General features: G+C 41.8%; 1 protein-coding gene across 1 annotated transcript; it reads left to right on the top strand.

The window, feature by feature from the left end:
* The first annotated feature begins 1,387 nt into the window (after positions 1-1,387).
* Positions 1,388-25,642, top strand: LOC120804201 (myosin-7B-like). The gene is made up of 45 exons (XM_040153481.1): positions 1,388-1,487; positions 1,631-1,734; positions 2,511-2,654; positions 2,825-2,981; positions 3,905-3,932; positions 5,139-5,232; positions 5,366-5,458; positions 6,027-6,090; positions 6,352-6,450; positions 8,164-8,267; positions 8,346-8,484; positions 8,723-8,841; positions 8,954-9,103; positions 9,385-9,555; positions 9,711-9,890; positions 10,031-10,163; positions 10,318-10,394; positions 10,709-10,796; positions 11,445-11,562; positions 11,724-11,847; positions 11,933-12,069; positions 12,307-12,477; positions 12,637-12,721; positions 13,471-13,713; positions 13,790-13,966; positions 15,233-15,378; positions 15,824-15,914; positions 16,013-16,170; positions 17,079-17,310; positions 18,041-18,167; positions 18,678-18,796; positions 19,009-19,205; positions 19,916-20,099; positions 20,195-20,360; positions 21,313-21,437; positions 21,526-21,641; positions 21,868-22,054; positions 22,785-22,994; positions 23,215-23,340; positions 23,597-23,687; positions 23,795-23,874; positions 24,955-25,059; positions 25,174-25,269; positions 25,365-25,508; positions 25,620-25,642. Exons 1-45 carry the CDS (start codon positions 1,388-1,390, stop codon positions 25,629-25,631), a joined length of 5,811 nt encoding a protein of 1,936 aa, XP_040009415.1. The 3' UTR covers positions 25,632-25,642.

Here is a 25,642-nt window from a genome sequence, read left to right as displayed (position 1 = left end):
ATTAGCTTTATTCTCAAAGTTTGTCTTTTATTTACTGTTTGTTTCTCTACATTTTACAATGAGTAACACAAAATAATATTATGGGGGAGATCTGCTGAACTGCTTTATGGCACAAAACATGATGCAGTGATTTTAATCAGTAAACTGCAGCCGAACTTTAGTTCATGTGTTGTTTGTTTGCCTGTATTTGAGGTTGTTTTTACTGTGTTAACAAGAAAAGTCCATTTGTCCCCTGTTGTTAGTCTGATAATCAAACTGAATCTTCATTTCATCATTCCATCAAGACAATTGGTTTGTATTCTGTTGGGGGAAAAGGGGGGTACAACCTGAAGATGACTGGTTTGATTGGTTTTGTTTTTTTTTCTAGAGGGAGAGTCAGCCATTAATGAGCCTGACAACCAGGTCTATGGGTCTGATGTGGGTGGTGGATTCAGAGGTCTGGAACCAGGCTACACTGTTATGGCATTCACAACTAAGTGGACGTTTTCTGAAAGTTTTGAGTTACTGAGTTCATGTCTTGATGTGCAATGGTACTTTTAAAATAGTGAAGCTCATGGTCCTTTGTCGCCTTTGTTGTTTACAGTTTTCTTGTTTTTTGCATGGCAGTGACATGCAAAAAAGCATCGGAGAAGTCTTATGGTGTTGTTGGCAGTCGATTGACACTGTACTCCTAAGATGAATAACTTGACCACCAAGCATAGAGCTACTCAACTTCCCATGTGAAACATTTCAATTCAAACTCTCCTTTGGCAACATGACTATAGCGATCCGGACTGAGCTTTGCTTGTATTTGCTGTTCTACAAAACTGTTCTTCAAGGTAAATTCAAGGTTTATCAAGGCTGCTGTGCAAAGTTGTTCGTTTGGGGTTTTCTTCAAGGTTGATTTTAAAGGCAGTGGTTCAAGACTGCCCTTAAAAAATGATTTATACTATACAGTAATGATTGTTTTTCAGATATGTGTCCTCAAGGGTTTCTTTAATTTTTCTCTAAAATTTTGTTCTTAAAGTTCGTTCTTGAGCGCTGCTTTTCCATGTTGTTAAAGGGTAGTTCAATGTTCTTCAAAATCACACTTCAGCTTTTCTATTAAAACATGTTCTTGGAATTGCTTGGGTCTTTTCCGAGATTGTTCTTTAAGGTTATTCTTTCGGATGGATAGTACTGTTCTTCAAGGCTGAGCTTCAAGGTAGCTCAACAGTGTTCCTCAAGGGTTCTCTTCAAGACTGATAGCAACTATCCAAAACAACTAGGTCAATTCTGAGGAAGGGGTACAAGCAGTGGTCATCCTTGCACAAAATGCCACAAAGTTTAAGGAAACAATGATCTTAAACTCAAAATGCTACAGAATACACCTTTAAAGAACGGTGTTTCCATGTGTTCTTGTGTTTAGATGTCTCGGTTCCTGGATATGGCGGAGTTTGGAGAAGCTGCTCGCTACCTTCGTCTCACCAACCTGGAGCAGCTGGCTGCAAAGGCCCAGGCTTTCGATGGTACATACACGCACTTATTTATTTCCACATACTATTGTAATCTATGGGTTTTTTTTTTTTTTTTTTTTAATTAGCATTAGAACTGTCTGCTGAGTGTTTATACCTGTATCTATATATGTGTCTTTCTAATCTTTTTTTCTCAGGTACAAAGCGTTTTTGGATGCCTGATGATGTTGAAGCGTATACTGAAGTGGAGATCAGAGAACTGAATGGAGACAAGACCACTGTGGAGACCAAGGATGGCCGGGTGGGTTAGTTAGTCAGTCGGTTCATTTGTCATTTAATTTCTCAATTAGGCTGTTTTTGTCGATTCATTTGTCACTCACGCCACCACTTAACAGAAGCAAGTAGGTGTGATTTCATTTGGGGTGTAACAATACATTGATTTTAAAGATTAGGTCACTATATTGATCAAATGTACGTCTGGGGAAACCCAGCTGAACTGAGTAGCTGAACTCTGAAATTGAAGCATTCACGGTTTTGCCTTGTAAAAGTAAAAGTCATGTAAAAAGTTAATGCTTGCTGAGCCCTCAAAATCCTTAGCCATCTTCTTTTTAGCAGAAGGTTACACTTGTCATGTACACTACAGCCTGATAATCCTGGATTTCCGGGGCCAATACAACACTGATATCTTAGATTTATTTTAAAAAAAGAAAAAAAAAAATCAACAATATAGTGGCCTACATTTGTTTTTTTCCTTTTTTTACAGGAATGCACACAATTTTATAACGATCCCTTTAACAATTGTGACCAATACACATGCTAGATGGGACGATTACAGTTCACTGGTGGTAAACCGGTGCTCTCTGATGGTCCAACTATTTGAAAACATCGTGGCATTTTTGTACCGCAATTTATCGAGGCACATATACTGTGATGTACCTATGATAAGCTAATACCGGTCAACATGTTGGCCTGACCATTTTAGTGGTCTAGGTCTGATTCACTGTTAAATCTTCAGGATCGATCAGCTGTCCAGATGTTGTAATCTATAAACTTCAATGTTGCACGTGTGCGTTTCAGTTTCTGATAGTAAAAGACGACGACCTCCAGCCCATGAACCCTCCTAAGTTTGACATGATAGAGGACATGGCCATGTTGACTCACCTAAACGAAGCTTCTGTCCTCTTCAACCTGAGGAGGAGATACAGCATGTGGATGATCTATGTTAGTATCCATCCCAATACACACTAAACACCAGTGGCCCTTGCACACATTGTCCTTTGCTGACAGTAAGAAAGTTTCCGAATCTTTGCACGACACATGGACGGAAGCTGTTTCTGCCTGTTTCTACCAAACTCTCTTTCGTCCTTATGTTTCCTTTCGTTTTGTGCCAGACCTACTCCGGTCTGTTCTGTGTGACAGTGAACCCATACAAATGGCTGCCGGTTTACTCCACTGAGGTGGTAACAGCCTATAAAGGGCGGCGTCGTACAGAAACACCACCCCACATCTACGCCGTCGCTGACAACGCCTACACTGACCTGCTGCAGAGTGAGTCACCCTTTAACCTCTGACCTCTAACGTTGGCCATACATCCTGACCTCAACGCGCCGTCCAGCTACCGTTTTGTCAACATTATCCCTTATACTGTTGGATGATTAGTTGACAGGTCACTATCCTACCGGCCCTTTTATCACAGTTAATGACACAGGATCTATACTGCACATGTGCACCTGTACCCCCAATGCAGGAGAGCAATACCTATATGATTACAGTCTACGACAAAAGACAGAAATGAGAGCAAATCGATTTAATTTCATTGTCATTTGTATTCAGCTTTTTAAAAGAAATAAATAGCAGCATATTACAAGCTCAATTTCCTGTTAGTCAGAGAGCTTATTAACTTATTAGATAAAAATGAGTAAAGATGTTAAGATAAACTGCTCTTTTTGTAGAAGATCCCCAGGGAACTTTTTATTTTCGAAGTGCCCCTTTGTGAATTTTCTTTGGAAGAACCTCTCTTTTTTAAATCAGCAGCCAAAATGATGGAAGTTTGGTATTATACAAGACAACAAAGATTTACACAGTTTTGGCACATTTTACTTTGTATTGATAAAAAAATTAATGCTTTCATTTCATTTATTGAATTTGGTTTTCATCCGTACAAATTTACAGGTAAAAATCCTATTTTCAATGCATCTCCTGAGCAGGTCCAATGATACATTGACTCAGTTTCACTATAAATCCAAAAAGTGTTACAATTATAAAGACTTGAATTTCATTTAAAATTCTTCATTGAATTCAGCCCAAAAATGTTCCCTCTCGATCCAACTTTGGTTTAAATATTCACTTCTAACCCTCTGCAAGAAAGCTAGTGAGCATATTTCCCAAAATGTCTAATTATTTCTAATTCTTTTTTAAGCTCTGCCACTGCTCCTCTGCTGTTCCTCACATGGCTTCATTTTCCTCCACAGATCGAGAGAACCAGTCAATGCTCATCACGTAAGTCAGAGCCGCAGCGGCTTCGACGTTACAGGCTGTAAATTCTGCATTTCCGCCGACAAATGTAACCTCATAATCAACAATACTAACACTAGTGTCAAAAGCAAACTACGTACACTATGGAACAAGCAATTTAGATGCTCTGCTGTATATAATCTGTGTCTTTAATAGAGGACATTATCAGCCTCAGAGTACTGTTGTTATTTAATCTGTCCACAATCAAAATCTTTTGCATGACATGAGTGTGCAGCTTCTTCCGGGTACAGTAGTAGTTAAAAATCTGGGAAAAGGATCTAGGCATGGCTTTAGATGAGGATGCATGGGTAAGAGAATGCATTAACTAGTAACAAAGTCAAAGAGGCGAATTATGAAGTCACTCTGGTGAGGATGCATGTCAAATTATCTCAAATGATAATTCGTCAAACTGTCCTGCTTGCAAAAGGACAGAAGGAACATTTATGCATCTTTATTGATTTCACCAAATCAATGTTAGAGGTAGAAGCTGATATTAATCCATCTTTGCATCTTCTACAGACCATGCCTGACCTTTTTATAGACAACAGAAAATCCAGGATACTAATTATGACTAATTCACTTGCAAAAGAATCTATTTTGTCATCATGGAAGGAAAGAAATCCTCTAATGTTTATGTTATTCCATGATCACATATCACAATTCTTACCTTTATAGAAATTAAGTCTAGAGAGACAAAAGTGTGGGTTATGACCACACCTGCCTAACACGATATTGGTCCTCCGCGTGCCGCCCAAAAAGCTCCGACCCGCCGAGGCACGGACTCCACAACATCTCTGAATTTACAATTCTGTCCTAGTCAAGGTGGCTCAGGTCTTTACACCTGCCCTTTTCTCCTGCGTCCAGGGAGTTGAATACAAGAACTAACGATTCACTTGCCATCTAATACATCCCAGACCTCGACCTGTGCCTCTGTGAAGAGATAATCACCGTCATTCGCTCCATCTGCGAGTGGTCAGGATGTTTTGGCTCATCTGTGTATGTTGGATGGAGGTTTCCATTTGTGTGCGCGTGCTGTGATCTATTCTGACTCTGTGATGTGTGAAGGATGAGCTGGGACCTCATCCGCCGCAAAATCTGTCCCATAAATGTGTTGCACTTTTTGTTTGCTGTAACTTTTCTGACACTATTAAAGTCTTAAAACAATCTCTGCCTGTTATTCCGTCCTGTCAGAGGTGAGTCAGGTGCAGGGAAAACCGTCAACACCAAGAGAGTGATACAGTACTTCGCCATCATCGCTGCCCTGGGAGAAAACGTGAAAAAAGAAGTAAGTCTTCTCAACATTTCCCAGCAGTGTTTTAGAAGAAACTGACCGTGGGATTATTTTTGATTACAATAGATGCTATTGCGTTAATAATTGTGTCACATAATAAGCTCCTTTGCTTTCTGTGCGTATTCAGGGATCTTTAGAGGACCAGATCATTGAAGCTAATCCAGCCATGGAGGCGTTCGGCAACGCCAAAACCATCCGCAATGACAACTCCTCTCGCTTTGTGAGTTTGATAAAGCCACTGTGATGACTGAGGCTGGAGCCGAGGAGTTCTGTGTTACTGATTAAAGGACAGGTTCAGAGTTTTCTAAGTCTTTCTTAAATCAACAGTCAGGTGCCTCTATGAACTCTGCAACCGTTTTTGTTTGCTGCAATGATTCCTCCTGAAATCCATAGTTCTCAATCCCAGCGAAAATGTATTCAGAAGTTTATCCGAAGCGTAGAATAGGCGTCAGCAGTCTGTGTTGGTAAAAGCAAGTTCTCCCAAAGTTACGGTCTTTGTAGTATAAAATTTCCTCTTTGTGTTTCCTTTTTGAGCTGTAACAAAAGACTGAATTTTAGACAGTAACTTTGACAAATATCCACTTGATTTGATTAACTCAGACTGCCCAAGTCTCATATTGGCCACAGATAAACTTTGGGATATTTACGCAGACTAAAAAAAACTGTTTCAATGTCCATATCTGCACCTGAGTGTTGTTTTAAGACAGACTTGAGAAACTGTGACCGATTCTTTAAGTTCGCATAGTAATGTGCTATAACGAGCGCGGGTCTGTGTTTGCGTGTCTCAGGGAAAGTTCATCAGAATTCATTTTGGGACAACAGGGAGGCTGGCGTCTGCCGACATCGACATCTGTGAGTTGTGTGTGTGTGTGTGTGTGTTAATGAACTGAAGATTTTCTAGAACAGCCCTGGATATTTTTATTTTGTTGAAAATTAATAATGGTGGGTGGGTACATTTGACACCTTACACTTTGGAAATTTAAAAAAGCATTATATAGACATGTAAATGACACAAAATTGAAACCATTCATGCATTCAGCCATATAGTACAACAGACTGTGTTGTGTTGGTGGAGCTGTAGAGATGTATGTATTCATGTGTGTATTCTATCAGATCTTCTGGAAAAATCCAGAGTTGTGTTCCAGCAGCCAGGAGAGAGAAGCTACCACATCTACTACCAGATCCTGTCCAATCACAAGCCAGAGCTACAGGGTAACCCCACCCGCCGTTATAAGCTGTCCAATCACACACGAGGATCACCACCTATGACTGATATTATTATTTTATATTATTACGGACATCATTATTATGATGATGACGATGATGATTGTATCAACACTGTACAACGATAGGGAAGTTTTAAAACCACGTTGTGATGGCAGCTCATTAATAAGGATCATGTGGGCTCACCACCAAATCGAACCAGTCCATTCTACGCTACAACGCTGAGGATCTCGGCCACCTGCCAGAATTATTCATCAAACCATGAATGTTTTGTCAGACCCCAAATTGTTTGACAGTTCATTGGATGCACATTGAATAATCACCCTCTGCAATAAATACATAAATAAAGGAGATTCGTGGCCATTTCCGAATTATCCACTAAAATCGGTGCCGTTTGTTCAAAGTATGAAGATTAATTTTGACAGCTAGAAAAAATATCACAGGCTGACGGCATTCCTTTGATAATTGATTAATCATTGAGTTCATTAAGTCAAGCAAAAATACCAAAAATGACCTAGTTTCAGCTTCTGAAACTGCTTCTCTTCCGTGGGAGAATTTGTAGCTTTTCTTTGTTTTACGTAACAATAACATCAGTATCTCAATGTCTTGGACTGTTGGTCAGAAAAAACCAGCAACTCAGCGACGTCACCTTGGGCTTTACAAAACTGTAACGAGCATTTTCTGTGTTTTCTGACATTTTATAGACCAAACAGTTAATTTAGGAAATGATTTGCAGTTTGATCCAGAATGAAAATAACCATTAGTTGCAGTCTTAGCTCTTATCATACAAAAATATATAAGGTAGCAAAAAGCTTATACTCTGATACAGATACATATCAGTATAGTAATACTAAACAACCTGAAGACTTAACATAAGGGCTACAACCCGATTACTTCCATTGAGAATAAATCTTCAGATTGTTTTTTAATTAATCAATTAATCTTTGGTCATAAAATCCTCATCACCACCACAATTTTTTAAGTCCAAGATGATGTCTTCAGATGCCCTGTTCCGTCCATCCAACAGACCAAAACCTCATCAGTTTACCAAGACATAACACAGAGAAAAGCAGAAAATCCTCATATTTGAGAAGCTGCAACCAAAGACCTACTGACATTTTTGCTTAAAAAATGAAAAACGATAAACCAGTAACCAAAACAGTTGCAGATTAATTTTCTGTTGATTGATTAAATGATTCAGCTTTTAGATAATACAACAGATTCGCAGTAGGCAACGCATACACTCAGCGAGCACTTTATCAGGAAAACACCTGTACACCTGCTTGTCCATGCAATTATTCAATCAGCCAATCATGTGGCAGGAGTCCAATGCATGAACCCTGCAGATACAGGTCAGGAGCTTCTGTTAACGTTCACATCGAACCTCAGAATGGGGAGAAAATTTGATCTCAGTTACTTTGACCACAACCATAACCACTGCAATGAGATGCAAAATGACCACAAAGAGATGAGAAACAACTGAAAGATGTGAAATGATCAAAAAGAAACACAAATCCAGCACAAAGAAAAGTAACTTTCTCTGAATTTTACATGATAAATACCTTCAGTTATAGGATCTGTTTTTATTTGTTATCATCTAAAACACTCAGGGGGTTGGATTTTGATGAAGTATGGCGGGTATTATGACATGTCTACTCTGAGGGTTAACTAGGATAATTAACTGGTTGTCCTGTGTTGCAGACATGTTGCTGGTGACCACAGACCCCTACGACTACCACTTCTGCTCTCAGGGTGTGACCATAGTGGAGAGCATTGATGACGGGGAGGAGCTGAAGCTCACTGATGTAAGAAACACACCCTCAACCCAAAAAGACACACTGGTCTCTGATGTCATATAAACTCCAATCTCTGTCTGTGTGTAGCATGCCATGGACACGCTGGGCTTCACTCCAGAGGAGAAGTACGGCTGCTATAAGATTGTCGGAGCCATCATGCACTTTGGCAACATGAAGTTCAAGAGGAAACAGAGAGAGGAGCAGGCCGAGGCCAACGGCACTGAGAGTAAGACGCACTTTTAGTTACACCGTGTAATCTGCCACAACCAGATCGTTTATTTTCATCACTTTGAATGATGGATAAACCCAAAAGTTATTTTGTTAGCCGTCAACAACAACGAATCCCATGTCAGCCACACGACACACAACACTGCAGGAAAACACATGCAAAACACAAACAATGGTACAACAACACGTGTATATGTATATGACATGTATATGACGTATATGTTCTGTGTGTTTAGGTTTGGATAAGGCAGCCTATCTGATGGGTATTAGTTCTGCTGACCTGCTGAAAGGCCTGCTGAACCCCCGTGTCAAAGTCGGACAGGAGTTCATTGTGAAAGGACAGACAGTAGAACAGGTAACCAATCAACCAATCAATCACCCAACCAATTTTTTTTTCTGTATTCTGTCCTAGTCTCTGTCAAAACTGTCAATGAACCTAAATGGCAAACTTCTGCGTGCGTGTGTAGGTGAACTTTGCAGTGGCAGCGTTGGCCAAAGCCACCTACGACCGTATGTTTAAGTGGCTGGTGAGTCGTATCAACTCGTCCTTATACACCGCTCTGCCTCGTCAGTACTTCATCGGGGTTCTCGACATTGCTGGCTTTGAGATCTTTGAGGTAAAGGGGAGCGGAGGACACAGACATCTAGTCAAGTTTCCTTGAAATACCCAATATCAATAATTTTATGGAAAGATATGTACAATAATGCACAAAACATCTAGCTGTCTGATTGGCATGTATCTTGTTTATTGGGCAGGTGTAGAAGCAGTTAGTGTGCCGCTATTCATTGACCATTAATCAGACTTTGTAGACTAGAAACATAGACTGGAAACAGTCTGATCTCGGCTGCGGCCCTGTCTATGATTCAAAACCACAAAAATGTTTCTGTCTTTCTGCAGTTCAATAACTTTGAGCAGCTGTGTATCAACTTCACCAACGAGAAGCTGCAGCAGTATTTCAACCACCACATGTTCATCCTGGAGCAGGAGGAGTACAAGACTGAGGGGATAGAATGGACCTTCATAGACTTCGGTTTGGACTTGCAGGCGTGCATAGACCTCATCGAGAAGGTGTGATTGTGTGGACAAAAATCTGCTCACACAGTCATATTGTGGGATGATTCAAAACATCAGATGACAGAGAATTTTTTTGTCTCTCTAGGGACAAAAAACATGCATTTGATATAAAAATACAACAAAAGTCTAATGAATGATTCTCTGTGTAGCCCATGGGTATTCTGTCCATCATGGAAGAGGAGTGTATGTTCCCCAAGGCCACAGACCAAAGCTTTAAAACCAAACTCTATGACAACCATCTGGGGAAGTCGCCCAACTTCCAGAGGCCAAGGCCAGACAAGAGGCGCAAATATGAGACGCACTTTGAGTTGGTTCACTATGCTGGAGTGGTGGGTATCAGCTCATATTGTTCCTTTGCTTTTCTTGCTCGGGATTCAAAGAGAAACCTTTCTCTGTGTAGACTTAAATCTATCCAACGTTGATGTTGTATTGGAGAACGAGGAATTTAAAACAGTGTATTTCACTGTAGGTGCCGTACAACATCACAGGCTGGCTGGATAAAAACAGAGATCCCCTGAATGAGACGGTGGTGTTCCTGTTCCAGAAATCCTCCAACAAACTGATGGCTGGACTGTTTGAGAACTACATCAGCTCTGAGATGGGTAAGTAGTACTTGTCGATAGTTTCAAATACTTAAAGGGTCACAAACAAACAAAATCCAGAGGCTCCAAAACAAACCCGCACACCTTAAAGGAAAGAAATATAAAAAAAGAAAAACAAGTCAGTGTGGTGACAGTGTTTGTGCTGTTGTTTCAGCCGGTGATCCGAAGGCTGAAACCAAACACAGGAAGAGGAAAGCAGCTTCTTTCCAGACAGTTTCACAGTTACACAAGGTGAGTTGGATTGTTGCTCATACTTGTTATTCTGACAGATACTGCAGGACTGTTTGTACAGAACAAAGTCATCGAGAAGCGGGTTGGAAACAGGTAAAAGAAAATAAATAGATACAGTCTCCATTGCTTTAAAATCACGGCCTAAACAGAATGTACTTACTACTGAATACAACAAGTTTCGGTTTTGGTTCTCGCCGCCATCGCTGTCATTTAGAGAAGGGGTGTGGCCTAGGTGCAATTATGTGACTGGCTGAGACCCTTGACGGACAGTATAGATGGTCTCCAACCCGCTGTCTTTGTGTGTTTAAATACAGGAGAATCTAAACAAGCTCATGGCTAACCTCCGCAGCACTCAGCCTCACTTTGTCCGGTGCATCATCCCGAACGAGACCAAGAATCCAGGTAAAAATACAACAGCAACATGACTAAAAGTCGCTAGTGGCCCCATGTGGTTTTAATATTCATCACACCACAGAAAACTGGATGAAAAATGGATTAACAACTTTGCTATTCCTAGATCCTTCCCCCGAGCTAAAAATGAAAAGTCTGTCTTGAGGGTGGTAGAGCTGTAACTATTGATTATGACAATTATGACAGTTCTCTCAAAAAACTGTAAGAAAATTGTTTTTCTAAAAAATTCTGTCTTCAAATGTCTTGTTTTCTCTGACCAACTGTCAAAACCAGAGGATATTCAGTTTACAGTGATATAAAACAAAGAAAATTTACTTTTCAAATTTACACATTTGAGAAGCTGTTTATTAGAACAAATGACGAATGTATTAATCATCTGATTTTTTTTTTTGGAGGCTGACTAATCGACTAATTGTTTCAACACTAATCACAATAACCACAGTGTCAGACACAATGACATTTGCATCCACAGAGCTACACCACTAACTGAAGTAAAGTTTTACTAATTCAAGTAAAACTAAGCTGCACCCAACATGCTCAGTGAAGTGAAGGGAGTGCAGATTGAATCTATGTGACCATTTAGAAATCTTCTTGAAGCTGTCGTTGAAGATGATTCGCATGCCCTTGTGTGATTTCCAGGTGTGATGGATTCCTTCCTGGTCCTCCACCAACTGAGGTGTAATGGAGTCCTCGAGGGGATCAGGATTTGCAGGAAGGGCTTTCCAAACCGTATCCTGTATGCTGAGTTCAAACAGCGGTGAGTCCAAAACCCAACCACACAGAGAAATACAAGCTTTTGCTTTAGTTGTACTGATCCGGTCTGGGCTTTATGCCTCGACTTTTTAAAGCAGCCACATTCCTGATTTTCTGACCTGCTGCTCTTCAGTAATCCACATGTACTTGTTTGTTTTTTCTCAGTTATCGCATCCTGAATCCTTGTGCGATTCCGGAGGATTCATTTGTGGACAGCAGGAAGGCTGTGGAGAAACTTCTGGGCTCTCTGGATATAGACCACACCCAGTACAAGTTTGGACACACTAAGGTACGACACAAATAATGCTAACTCTGCTCCCAGAGTTAAGACGGTGATTAAACATGATCCATCCTTCTCCATCTCCACTCCCCAGGTGTTTTTTAAGGCAGGTCTGTTGGGTCTGTTGGAGGACATGAGGGACAACCGTCTGGCTCAGATCCTCACCACCGTCCAGGCCATGTGCAGAGGCAAGTTGATGAGGATGGAACGACAGAAGATGATGCTGCAAAGGTCAATATGATGATGAATAAAGAATAATATCAAAAATAACACCGGGAGAGTTTTGCATCCGGTTGACCTACTTTATTGTTTTGGCTGCTTATCTGAAAGTCTGCTGGAAAAAAATGGAGGGAAAAAAATCAGTCTGTGCTTTTGAGAAATGTCATTAGGGAGGTAAAATTTAATGTAATCATTGTAATTCGGTAGAAACCTTGGCATGGTCTTTAAGGTCTTCATTCTCTTAATCAGAGATGCCATAGTGGTGATCCAGGTCAACCTCAGAGCGTTCTTCTCAGTGAGGACTTGGCCATGGATGATGTTGTTCTATAAGCTCTGCCCCCTGCTCAGGAGCGCGCAGGTGGAGAAGGAACTGGCTGCTCTGAATGAAGATTTCGCCAAACTAAAAGAGGCCTTCGACAGGTCTTCTCACCTGCATGTCTGTGGTTGACTTGCTGTTTCTGTCCTCTTTACAATATTATTTACACATTTCACTGTCATTGTAACTAGAGATTAAAATAACAAAAGGTTACATTGTGTTTTCTGTCCGTCACTTTGGTTTGTTGTGTTTCTCTTTGTCAGATCGGAGGTGAAGCGTCGGGAGGCAGAGGAGAAGCAGGTGGTTTTGGTTCAGGAGAAAAACGACCTGGCTCTGCAGCTCCAAGCTGTAAGTCACGATGAAACTTTCAGGAACATTGCCATTTTGGGAAATCCTCGCTATCCTAGTCCCACCTGGTGTAACATGTGTTCTACATCTGGATATTTTTTCTCATTCAGGAAAAACATGTTAATTTAGATGTGAATGCACACAAACTATCAGATCTCTCAGACCACATTTGACGGTGTTCTGGCCTCTCAATTAAAAATGTAAATAATAAATAACCAGCCGTTATTACTAATTAATTATTCTCAGGTTTCTTTTCTCTAGGCAGAGGCAAATACAAATTGCCAAATAAATCTATACCAAACTAACTCAACACAACAGATCAGTTTGGGAGGTGTTCTGGGAATAAAATACATTTTAATAAATCCTCAGCTTGTCTCTTGCACATAAATTTAAGTCAACAGTAATGACCAAGCTATTCTTTTACTTGGATACAGGAAGGTTTGAAATATTTGGGAAGTAATATCATGCCACAATTAAACAACTTGTTTCAGGTACATCACATTCTACTGTTAAACAAGATCAAATTGATAAAATGAAGGATTCAGAAAATTCTCCCACTTCTTCACATAAATTAACAGTGTAATACCCATTTTGTTTATATGACCTAATATACCTGTTTTCATTTCTTTAGGTAGGGGAAAGCCTTATTGCAAACAACATTTCGAACTTCTCTAATTAGCTGATCTCCTATAAACTCATTCTTTTCTGTATTATCTCTAAAATTAGTTTTTTCCATCCTAATCATCCAGGAGCAAGACAACTTGACGGATGCAGAGGACCGCTGCAACCAGCTGATTCAATCCAAAATCTCTCTAGAGTCAAAGTTGAAGGAAATGCAGGAGCGTCTGGAGGACGAGGAGGAGGTGAGCGCCACGCTGACGTCCACGAAACGACAGCTGGAGGATGAGGTGATGTCGCTGAAGAGAGACGTGGACGATCTGGAGATGACCCTGGCTAAAGTGGAGAGAGAGAGACATGGAGTGGAGAACAAGGTGCGTCAGGTTGAAGAGCGTCAGTCTGGTGATGGCTGGGACTGCTTATCTTAAATAATTTTTTCTTTCCACCCAGGTGAAGAACCTGTCCGAGGAGATGTGTGTGCTGGATGAATCCATAGCGTCTCTGAGCAGGGAGAAAGTCGCCCTGCAGGAAGCTCACCAGCAGGCCCTGAATGACCTTCAGGCTCAGGAGGACAAAGTCAACATGCTGGCAAAGGCAAAAGCTCGACTCGAGCAGCAAGTGGACGATGTAAGAAAAGATCTCACTTAAGTGTCCAAAGCTGAGCTTCGTCAACAAACAGAAATTGTACAAACATTAAAATAATCCAACTGTGCACATAATGGACTGGAACAATTTTACAGTGTGATTTTGTCTGTCTGATTGTATATTTGTCTTGTTAATCTACTACTAGTCTGCCTGTCTTTCTACTACTATATTCTACTGTCTGTGTTCCCCATGGAGACTAATAATAGTTGCTAGATGCACTTTTATAGACTGAGTTACAGATAGGTTGGCTTTTTGTGTCATTTGTCACCTAAGTGTCTTGAGGGTCGATATTCCCTCTTTTTTTTTTTTGATATTCCCTCATTTGTTTTGATAATGGTGATGGTGAACAATGATGGACCGTGATGGAGAATAATGCAAAGAACCTGCTATAGTTTCCTCAAGGACCATTACAACCAGCTAGAGAACCTGTAGAATTTCCTTAGTGACCGTAAGAACCACATAAACACCCCTAGAACCAAGAACCAAGTAAACAACTTCTAGAACCTCTTCAAAGACCACATAAACCATATAAAAGGACCTCGACAACCTATTTAATTACCACCTAAAAGGACCTCCAGAACCTATTTAATTACCACCTAAACCCATCTAGTTACTGTTACAACCAATGATAGGACACCTAGAACCTACTAAAGGACCACTAGTACCTCCTAGGCAACCCTTTAGAACCTCTGAAATGACTAAGAAACCATTCAAGGGTTAAACCATTAAAGGACCTATAGAACCTATTTAATGACAACTAAAACCATTAAAGTACCCCTAAAACCTCCTAAGAGTGCCATCAGAACCACTTGGAAGACCCCTAGAACCGTCTTGTTGACCACAAGAACCACCTAAAGGGCCTAAACCACCTAAGGAATCCTTAGAACCTCCTCATTTACCACAAGAACACCTAAATTATCTCTGGAACCTCTTCAACAACCACAAGGAACATCTAAAACACCTTTGCAACCTCCTAAATGACCACTAGGACCTCCTGAAGAATCACTTGAAACTCTTTGAGGACCACAAAAACCTCCATAGGAGTCACTAAATCATACTCAGATGGGTCACAAATTAAAGTAAAATCCAACTTGAAGTGTCTTATGGTTTTGGTACACCACAAGCAACCACAATAGCTTTAGTGCTCCTTGGCGCAGATTGTCCAAATTTTAGGGTCTAAAAGCATGGTAACAGGTTCTGTGAGTTTGTCTCTGGATTCTAACAGCTTCTCCCCTCTCTTCCATGCAGGTGGAAGGTTCCTTGGAGCAGGAGAAGAAGGTGAGGATGGATCTGGAACGAACCAAACGGAAGCTGGAGGGGGATCTGAAGCTGTCCGTGGATTCAGTGAGGGACCTGGAGAACCAGAAGAGAGACCTGGAGGAGAGACTGCGAAAGTAGGAAAACACATCGAGAGCTTGTAGATTTTATAAGGGGTGGCTGCAGTTGGTGGTTTGATCCCGGGCTCCTCCAATCCACATGTCATCCTCAAGTGTCCTTGGGCAAGATACTGAATCCTAAATGGTTGTGCCATCAGTATGTGAGTGTGTGTGTGTGAGAATGGATGAATGTGGACTGCGCTTATATATAGCTTTGAGTTGTCAATTAGACTAAAAAAGCACAATGTAAGTGTAGTCCATTTAACTTGTATTTAACCATTCAGTAATGGTCGAAATTCTGCCTCACTAAAAAGGAAAAGGACTCAAGTTCAGCTCAAGAATTATGTGCTCGAGTGTGAAATTAATCACAAGTAATCACTGAATAATAACAAATAATAGCATCTTTCTTGCACTTTGCTGTACTTTGTTTTTTCTCTCTGTCTCTCTTCACTCTTCCCTACAGAAAAGACTTTGAGTTGGTTCAGCTTCAGTCTAAAATGGAAGATGAGCAGAATTTGGTAGCTCAGCTTCAGAAGAAGATCAAAGAGCTTCAGGTTGGTCAGGCAGATCCAGAATAGGACTTGTTTCGCTTGCTGACCTTCATCTCTACTACTGCTGCTGCTACAGGAGTGTGTTACTGTCGTTCCCTCAGACTCGTATTGAGGAGCTGGAGGAAGCGCTGGAGGCGGAGCGGGCGTGGCGCTCCAAAGCTGAGCGTCAGAGGAACGACATCGCCAGAGAGCTGGAGGAGCTGGGAGACAAACTGGAGGAGGCAGGAGGAGCCTCTGCGGCTCAGATCGCTCTCAACAGGTCATCAGCCACATTAAATCTACACTAATTGATACCTCTGTACAAACAATGAAAAACATTACTCAACATTTAGCAGCTAAAGAGCCAGGTTTTTTCTCAGGACATTGGTTGAGATGTTCGCCATAAAACCTTGATAAATTGATAATATCTCAAGAATGTGTTTTCAAATTGTTGAGCTGCCCTGAGGTGGCTGCAACAATCAATTAATGCAACCTCTAGATTTTCAGAAATGATTTTTACTGAGTCAGTGATTGGTTAACTAGGTGGCTGTTCTTGGAATTTTGAGATTCCTTTTTTATCCGTTTATAAAAACGGGCTCACACGACAAACTGTGTCTGTTGTATGTAAAACAAGCTTAAAATTTGAACCTCTGAAAAAAATTAAGCCTTAAGGCCATGTGAGGTGTCTGTAAACTAACACTAAAAACCGAAAAGGTTGCCGTCTTAAAAATAATATGTTTGATCCATATTTTGTGCAAACAGGATGAACACCCTTTCAGGAATAGTCAGGAATCCGCAGTTTCAAATGAGGTCTGAAACCTCCTTTCCAACAGCTGAACTGAATTTTTGTAACTTTCATCACAGTCACAACCATTTTATGCCGCGACCACCGCCGCCAGCTCTTCTTCACACTACTACTTCTGTCACTTTTCATGTGAACTAATGAGTGCAACACTATGAATTCCTTTGAGGAGAGACTGTCTGAAACAGTGCTTTGTTATCCCAGTTTGTACGATGGTAGACCTTTAACTGTCTGAGGCATACTGAGACCTTACATTGATGTACCACACTACAGAGGAGCTGGTGGTAGTTATTCAACTAAACTCAAAAATTCTTTATAATTCAGCTTTATTTAGAGAGATTGTTTACCGGAACAGAGCAATGTACCCTTTGACTCGTGTCAAACAGGAAGCGAGAGGCAGATTTCCTGAAGATGCGGCGGGAGCTGGAGGAGGTGGGGCTTCACCACGAGGCAACGGCCGCCAGTCTGAGGAAGAAGCACTCAGACACGGTGACAGAATTCAGCGAGCAGATCGATGCTCTGCAGAGAGCCAAACAGAAACTGGAGAAGGAGAAGGCGGAGTTCAGGCTGGAGGCCGACGACCTGGCTGCTAGTGTGGAGCAGCTGTCCAGGGCCAAGGTAAAAACTACATCACCTGAAAAAGATGACTCCACCTTAGAGGAGCACTCCACTAGTTTTATCAGCGTCAGCTTACCAATCATGTTGAGTTCTACCGAGCCCACAAAAACAGCAGTCTGTGTCTCTTCTGTGGCTCTGGAGGCTCCAATGAAAGACATAGAGTTGCGTAATGAGAAATGTAGGATCCAGGGTTTTTTTTTTTTTTATAACACACACTAGGGAATAAGAGTGAAGAAATCTCAGCCTCCAAAGAATTGCCTGTGACAATTCATTTTAGGCCAGGATGATGTAGTCCTTTCTTTCAACCCGAAGAAAAACCAGATGATGCTAACTGGATCTCCCTGAGCACGCGGTCAGGACAGGCCAAGACAACTTCAGCCTTCCTGTAGGACCTTCTTGTTATAGATGTCAAAGAGCCGAACCCCCCGTACTCCATTAACTTTACTGGACACTTTGGCAAAACTCTACTAAGACAAAAGTCTGTTTTTTACAGGAAAGGCTGAGGGCTACAAACCACCATTTTCAATAGGAACAGAGCCACAAACATGAAATGAGTCCATTTTCCTTCATATTCTGAGTTTCACTCCCTGGATCAAGCTTTTAAAACCCTGAACACAAAATTTCCCATAGAGCAGCACCATTACCATCCCTGCCTGGTTAATGCTCTCAACTTTCGAACTGTGTGTGTGTGTGTGTGTGTGTGTGTGTGTGTGTGTGTGTGCGCGGGAAGGGAGGTGTGGAGAAGATGTGCAGGGTTTATGAGGACCAGCTGTGTGAGAGCAGGAGCAGAGCTGAAGAGCTGCAGAGACAACTGACCGAAGTCTCTGCGCAGAAAGCACGAGCACTAATCGAGATTGGTACAGCACACACACCTAATAATAATAATAACAGTCGTAATATTAATAAAACTAATAAATCACTTAGAGCTTCACAGACAAAAAAAACTGAAGAAACTAGAAACTATCTTGGCAAAAATAAAAAGCTTTCAGCCAAATTCTGTGGTTTTTATCAGATGGAGTTTGACCACAAGATGGGAAAATTTCCAGAGTGTTTTTCAATAAGTGTTTCCATAATAATTGGAATAATTATGACAAATTAATTTTCCAAAAATACTTTTCAGCTGGGGCTTGAATTAAATTTTGGAGATGAGCTGAGAGATGTTGTGAAGTTCTGGGTTTTATAGGGAACTACAATGATCAATACATTAGAAAAGCATGAATATATAAAAACATGAAAACACTTCTCCAGATCTGACAAAGATACGGACAAAGCCTGTATTTTCCCCATAATTCTCAGCTGATCAACACACAGATTTCTGACAGAAGTCTGCAGGAGGCTTAACTTACCCCATCGCCTTGTTCTTCCAGCCGAGTACAGCCGGCGTCTGGAGGAGCGGGACACTACGATTAGTCAGCTCCAGCACTCTAAGGCCGGGGTTTGCCAGAACTCTGAAGATCTGAAGAGGCAGCTGGAGGAGGATGGCAAAGTAAGACTGAACCCCCTGAACTCTGATCCGTCATTTCAATGTCCAGACTGTGTTTAGGACTCATGATCACGCTAACAAATTTAATTAGATCTTTCTTAGCTCATTTCTGTCTCTGCCTGATGAAGGTTTGTGAAATGGAACATGTTGGATTTTTTTCGTTGGATAAGAGAATCATAAAAGTAACTGGATGTGTATGTAATGGTGTGTTTCAGGCTCGTGTAGCACTGGCTCATGCGGTGCAGGCGTCCCGTCACGACTGCAGTCTGCTCAGAGAGCAGCTGGAGGAGGAGCAGGAGTCCAAGGCTGAACTGCAGAGGGCGCTGTCCAACGCCAACAGTCAGGTGGTTCAGTGGAGAGCCAAGTATGAGACTGATGCTGTGCTGAGAATAGAGGAGCTGGAAGATGCAAAGTAAGACGATACAACTACTACTGCTACTCTTACTGTCACTACTGAGTCCCACTCCAACTCATCACAATAGAACACAATGACTGTGCACAGATAAAGTATTGCTTTTGGTATAGTTAGCTTCAGGGCTGTAGCTGCCATCGTGGACACATTGTGGAGTTCATGTCCTTAGTTTTTTTTTATTTTTTTTTTATTGGAATTTGGGTTTCAGCACGGGTTTTTGTGAAAGTTTGCAACAAATCTACAAATTTTCAATCGACAATTTAAAAAACTAATTAAAGCAGGGGGATTTTATAGGCTAATTACAAACTAAACTCAATTTATTTAAATTGATGGGGAAGTTGGAGGGAGTTGGACTTATGGCCTCAGTTTTTCTAAAATCCTGGCTTTGACCCTGTTTAGCTTTTAGGCTTCTGTTGCATTTCTTAGTTCAAGGTCTTTATCATTTTTTTTTTTTTTTACATCAGGAAACTGGTCTAGCCAAACAAATTTTGACCCAATACAAAATGAACCTGTGGTAAAACTGACTCACTGACCTTTCCTCTAGTGTCACTCTCAGGAAACTGTACATTTTTAGTTGCACTACTGATGAGGCTCTAAAACCGCCTTTACCAGCTGCTATGGATCGCACTTCAGGAACATAGCTTTGACCTGAAAGGTCATTTTGGGCTTCTAATTCATTTGTTTTGTACGTTGTGTTTTGTTGTTTGTAGGAAGAAGTTAGTTGTTAAACTGCAGACTGTTGAAGAAGCTGTGGAGGTATCTCAGGCCAAATGTTCCTCACTGGAGAAAACCAAACAGCATCTGCAGACAGAGATTGAAGACCTGGTGGTTGAAGTGGAGCGCTCCAACGCTGCTGCTCTGGCTCTGGACAAGAGGCAACGCAACTTTGACAAGGTCAGTCAGCAACGCAACCCATAACCCTCAACATAGTCGCAAACAATGTGGGAAATTAAGAAGCGTGTGTGCTACTTTCTCCTTGTTGGATGCAGTTGTTGAGTGAATGGAAGCTGAAGTTTGAGGAGAGTCAAGTTGAGCTGGAGGCGTCGCAGAAAGAGTCTCGCAGCCTGAGCACCGAACTCTTCAAACTGAAAAACTGCTACGAAGAGGCCCTCGACCATCTGGAGATCGTTAAACGAGAAAACAGGAACCTGCAAGGTACTGTGTCTGTCTTCTTCACCTACTGTAGCCACATGGATAACTTAAGGTTTTAGTGGACTTAGTCTTGCATGGTCAGGTCTTGAAATTAGGCTTCAAGTCTCAGAATCTCCAGAATCTCTTTTTTTCTTTTTTCTTTGCATTTTATTAATATATCACGTACGTAGGAGTTCTGCTATACTAAAGGTACCTGCAACCATTAAAAAAGTCTGCTGGAGATGATATTTCCAACCAACTCATGAAAGCTTTGCTTACTCACTAGCAAGCCACAGAGCAAGAGCTGACTTCTTGCTAGCTAGTTAGCATGCTGATTTGCTAGTCAGATTATATTTTGTATACATTATTTGCTTTGGAACAAGTTCCAGTTTGGTACCAATAGACTTTCAAAAGGCAGTCACTTCTTATATTGAATAACTAGCTGACAAGCTAACTGAATACCTGGTGGCCTAGTTAGATAGTAAGCATATTTCAGGCACTCTTTCTTTCCTTTACGTTCCTTCCTTCCTTCCACCATGTATGTGTGTTTTATGACGTCCTTCAACTGTGGCAGGCTAGTCTAAAAACTAGAAAGCAGGTCACCTTCAACAAGGGTCTTCTTGTGACACTGGAGGCTGTTAGGCAGGCTTGCAGGACTGAAAGCAAACAAGGTGACATCAAACTATTTTGATGAACCAAAACCAGAGCAGCAGACGTAACAGAGAACTTTACATCATCTCTTTGCTTGACACAGAAACACTGAGCTGCAAAAAATAGTTTCAAAAATAGTTTTCATAGTTTGTTGTCATTTTAAAAGTCTGACAAAAGACTTTGTGATCAAAGCAGGCCTCTCCACAACACTTTGTCTAACCTTGTGTGTCCGACTTGATACCAATCTCCAAAAGTTTGGCTATACAAGACTGTTATGGATGTAAATGAATATTTGTAACTGATTGAACAAATGTGTTGATTCCAGAGGAGATCCTTGATCTGACCGATCAGATCAGTCAGGGAGGGAAGACCATCCATGAGCTCGAGAGGATGAAGAAGTTCCTCGATGTGGAGAAGAGTGATATCAGAGCAGCTCTGGAGGAAGCAGAGGTAACTTACCTGCTGTAGATATCTGTCAGCTCTCTACCAGATAGACAGTTTACTGAACTCCTGTACCTGCCGACTCTCTACCAACCAGGGTACCCTGGAGCACGAGGAGAGTAAGGTACTGAGGTTTCAGATGGAGCTGCAGCAGATAAGGACTGAGATAGACCGCAAGATTAGAGAGAAAGATGAAGAGATTGACAACCACAGGTACCAAATACATTAATTAGCAGACCCAGAGTCTTAATGTGGTGAAAACATAATGGGAATGCCAGCCAATCCCATGCCAGTATAATAACAGAAAACAAAACTTTAAACCTCCCAACTAACCAGTAAAAGACCTGACAGCTGCAGGCACCAAATTTAAAACTGTATAAAATATGCTGTGCAGAAAAAAAGTGAAGAAACATGCATAATATTGAGTGCTGTCCACCAGGCGAAGCCACCAACGCTCCCTGGAAACCATGCAGGCCAGTTTGGAGGCGGAGGTCCGTAGTCGCAGTGAGGCAGTCCGTCTGAGGAAGAAGATGGAGTCTGACCTAAATGAGATGGAGGTTCAGCTGGGACATGCTAACAGACAGGCAGCCGAGAGCCAGAGGACCATCAGACACCTACAGACACAGGTAATCTCAAATTTATCGAAGATAATAGGACAATAAACTCAGTGATAGGGTGGCAAGGACAGATGAAAGGTTAAGGTTCCTGATACTCTTAGGCTGTCAAGGTTGATGTCTCCTGAGTATCATGGGAACTTCAGGAACAGTGGCCCCGGATTGTGGAACTTCTGTTATCAAAACAGGGGGCGAGAAGTTGGGGAAGCATGTCAAAGTCCCAGAAAGACATCTACAGCTGATTATCAAAACGTAAATTTAAAAATAATGTGCATGTTTTTTTTCTGAACCCAAACAGTGGATAAACATTTCACAGATATTCAAGAAGACCAGGGAATTTCTGGATGTGGAAAATGCTTTGTCAAGATTTTGTTGATAATACTAATTGTGAAAGCAGGACTTTTAGTTGTAATGGAGTAATTTTGCACTTATTTAAGTAGAGGATCTGAATAACTCTTCTACGACTGGGCCCCTGGAGTTTCTGGTAAGTTTAGTGATCAGAAAGAGCCCAACCGCCCAATTCAAACACATCAAGCGAGGGGAAAACTTGCTTCAAGTCTGCTGTATGTGGAAGAAGCAGGTGGCTGCTAACAAATTAATAAGAACAACTTAATTAGGTGAAGATATTTCAAGGCGGGGAGTTTTTCTGCCCCCTACTGGCCTTTTTTTTTAAAAATTCCAGATAATTGCTTTCATATACTACGTGGCATATTAATGAATTCTTAAACATTATGTGTTCTAGGTTAAAGAGCAGCAGTTGGAGCTGGAAGATAAGGTCCAGCTGACCAGTCAGCTGAAAGAACAGATCGTCCTGTTGGAGCGACGCTGTTCTCTGATGACGGCTGAGGAGGAGGAGCTGCGTGGGATCCTGGAGCACACTGACCGAGCCCGCAAGATGGCTGAACACGAGCTGGTGGAGGTCACAGAGAGAGTTAACCTGCTCACTACACAGGTGCATGCACACACACAAACATACTGTATGTATACATTTATATACACTCACTGAGCACTTTATTAGGAACACCATACTAACACTGGGTAGGGCCTCCCTTTTCTCTCAGAACAGCCTCAGTTCTTCGTGGCCTGGATTCCACAAGATGTTGGAAACAGGGTTGGGGTTTGGTGTTCGACTGATTACCTGACTGATTCCCTGGTTGCTTCCTGTGTTGCAGAACACAGGACTGGTGAACCAGAAGAGGAAGATGGAGGCCGATCTGTCTCTGCTGACAGGAGAGGTGGACGAGGCGATTCAGGAGAGTCACAGCACTGCAGAGAAAGCCAAGAAGGCCATCACTGATGTCAGTCCTCAGTCCTGACCTCTGACCTTTGACCTCTGACCAAACCAAAACTAACCCTGAGCTGTTTTACTGGTGTCCAGCTACTGTTGTGGGGTTTTTTTTTTTTAACCTTTTCTTTGGTCATCCCTTCTCTTCTCATCTCTTCTTCTTTTTGTTGGAAAGTTTTTAAGTTGTACAGATTCACTGTCGTGCTGCAGTAGAGTCTGCTATTTTTGGGGAACTTACTTGAATTCTGTGCATATATACGTTTCTCCAGGCGGCTCTGATGGCGGAGGAGTTGAAGAAGGAGCAGGACAGCAGCAGCATGTTGGAGAGAATGAAGAAGAACATGGAGTCCACAGTGAAAGGTACAAAATCCCTGGTAATGACTCCACTGTTAAGCCCATGATGGTGGATAGTGAAAGAGATCACCTGCTGTTCCTGTAGATGAATGATTTGTGTTTGCACCTGACAGAGCTGCAGGTCAAACTGGATGAGACGGAGCAGACGGCGCTGAAGGGAGGAAAGAAGCAGCTTCATAAAATGGAGATAAGAGTGAGTGAAAACTCCTCCAGAGTCTCACTACAACTAACGCTTTGTTGATATGACAACTGTTTCTGTTGCTCACTGTTGAATACAACAGGATTGTTACAGGAATAATTTGACATTTTAGAAAAAGGTCTTTCTTCTTGAGAATGAGGTGTTGAGATGTGAGGTCAGTCTCTGTTAAATACGAAGGTAGATTCAGGACCCCGTTAGCCTAGCTTAGCATAAAGACTGGAAGCGTGGGGAAACAGCTAGCCGGACTCTGTCCAAAGTTTAAATATAAATCTACCAACAGCTTTGAAGCTCACCAAGTAACGGGTTATGTATTGTTTGTTTAATTTGTGAATAAACAAACAAAAATGTAAAACCATAGTTTGTGGCTTCGGGGAGAGTCACGTGCAGGAACTATTTCTTGGTGAACATTGGTCGGTACAGGACTTTGTACAGCTTCCTGAAATGTTATCACCAGAGTGAGGTCTTCAAATTTGGTACCATGGTGTCTCTACAGAGACCAAACCCAAAGCCTGTGCTCAACTACTGTATCTGTCAACTCGCACTATAACTGAAGATACTGCTCAGAAGTGCTGGGTGGACGGATACACTGCTGTTTGTCGAGAAAAAAATCCCAGCACACTTCTCCCCTTGAAAACACGAGTCCTTCTTATTTACATGTGATCAGATCTCCATATGCAAATAAGGTAGGTGGAGCTAATGGACTACAATGTGAAAAGTGAGGGTCACGTGACAGCCTGAAACAGCTTAAGGCGTCCATGTGCCACTTTTCAGTTGCCATGCTAAGTAGGCTAACATTACAGAGCCACTAGAGAATCCTGCTAGCACCAACACTAGACTGGCTACCCCCATCGGTCACCTGAAGTAATGCTGCTGTATGGGCTCCACTTATTTTCCTTTGCAGGGAGGGGCTTGTCTATAGCTTTTATTTTGAAGTGCAGCTTGAGATAAATGGAAGAGTAGGAGTTTTTCAACATGTTGGGTGGATTTTTACAATTCCAGCTAATGTATCTGGATAACATGCTAACAGCAGGTGTAAGCAGGTTCGATAAATCAGGTGGACTGCTGTGTGTGCAGGTGAGGGAGCTGCAGACAGAGCTGATGGTGGAGCAGAAGAAGAGTGAGGATTATCAGAAAGGAATCCGTCGCTACGAGAAGAGAATCAAAGAGCTGACCTACCAGGTCTGATCACCTCTCATTTTCCAGCTGCTGCTTCTATCCACATCATACAGATGTTCTGTTGGTTCTAGGTTATGTGTTCTGGGTTTTTTATTGGTTCTCTTTGTGTTCCTGCAGTCAGAGGAAGACAGGAAGACTCTGCTGAGGATGCAGGAGCTGATCGAGAGGCTTCAGACCAAAGTCAAGAGCTATAAGAGACAAGCTGAGAATGCTGTGAGATCTTATCGTAACATTATCACAAACCAGAGTTGATTTTGAGTTTAAAGTTTTTGTTAATCCCCACTGTTGTTCCTCTGCTTGTCCACCAGGAGGAGCAGGTGAGCTGCAGTACAGTGCGTTTCAGAAAAATCCAACACGAGCTGGACGACGCTGAGGAGAGAGCCGACATCGCCGAGACGACTGTCAACAAGTTGAGGATTCGAACCCGCGAGCAGACCAGCAAGGTCACCATTGTGAGTCAGACACTCAGCATTATAATGCTGTAGCTTACAGAAAATGTTTTCTCTCTATCATGTATCGTTAAAGTATAGTGTTTCTGTTCTTCCGTCTGTGTTCTTCTGCAGATCACTGAATGAAGCCCTCCTGC

Source organism: Xiphias gladius, chromosome 18 (genome assembly GCF_016859285.1).
Source record: "Xiphias gladius isolate SHS-SW01 ecotype Sanya breed wild chromosome 18, ASM1685928v1, whole genome shotgun sequence".
Classification (NCBI taxonomy): domain Eukaryota; kingdom Metazoa; phylum Chordata; class Actinopteri; order Istiophoriformes; family Xiphiidae; genus Xiphias; species Xiphias gladius.
Note: the sequence above shows the minus strand (reverse complement) of the source record. Positions and strands in the feature narration are given on the sequence as shown.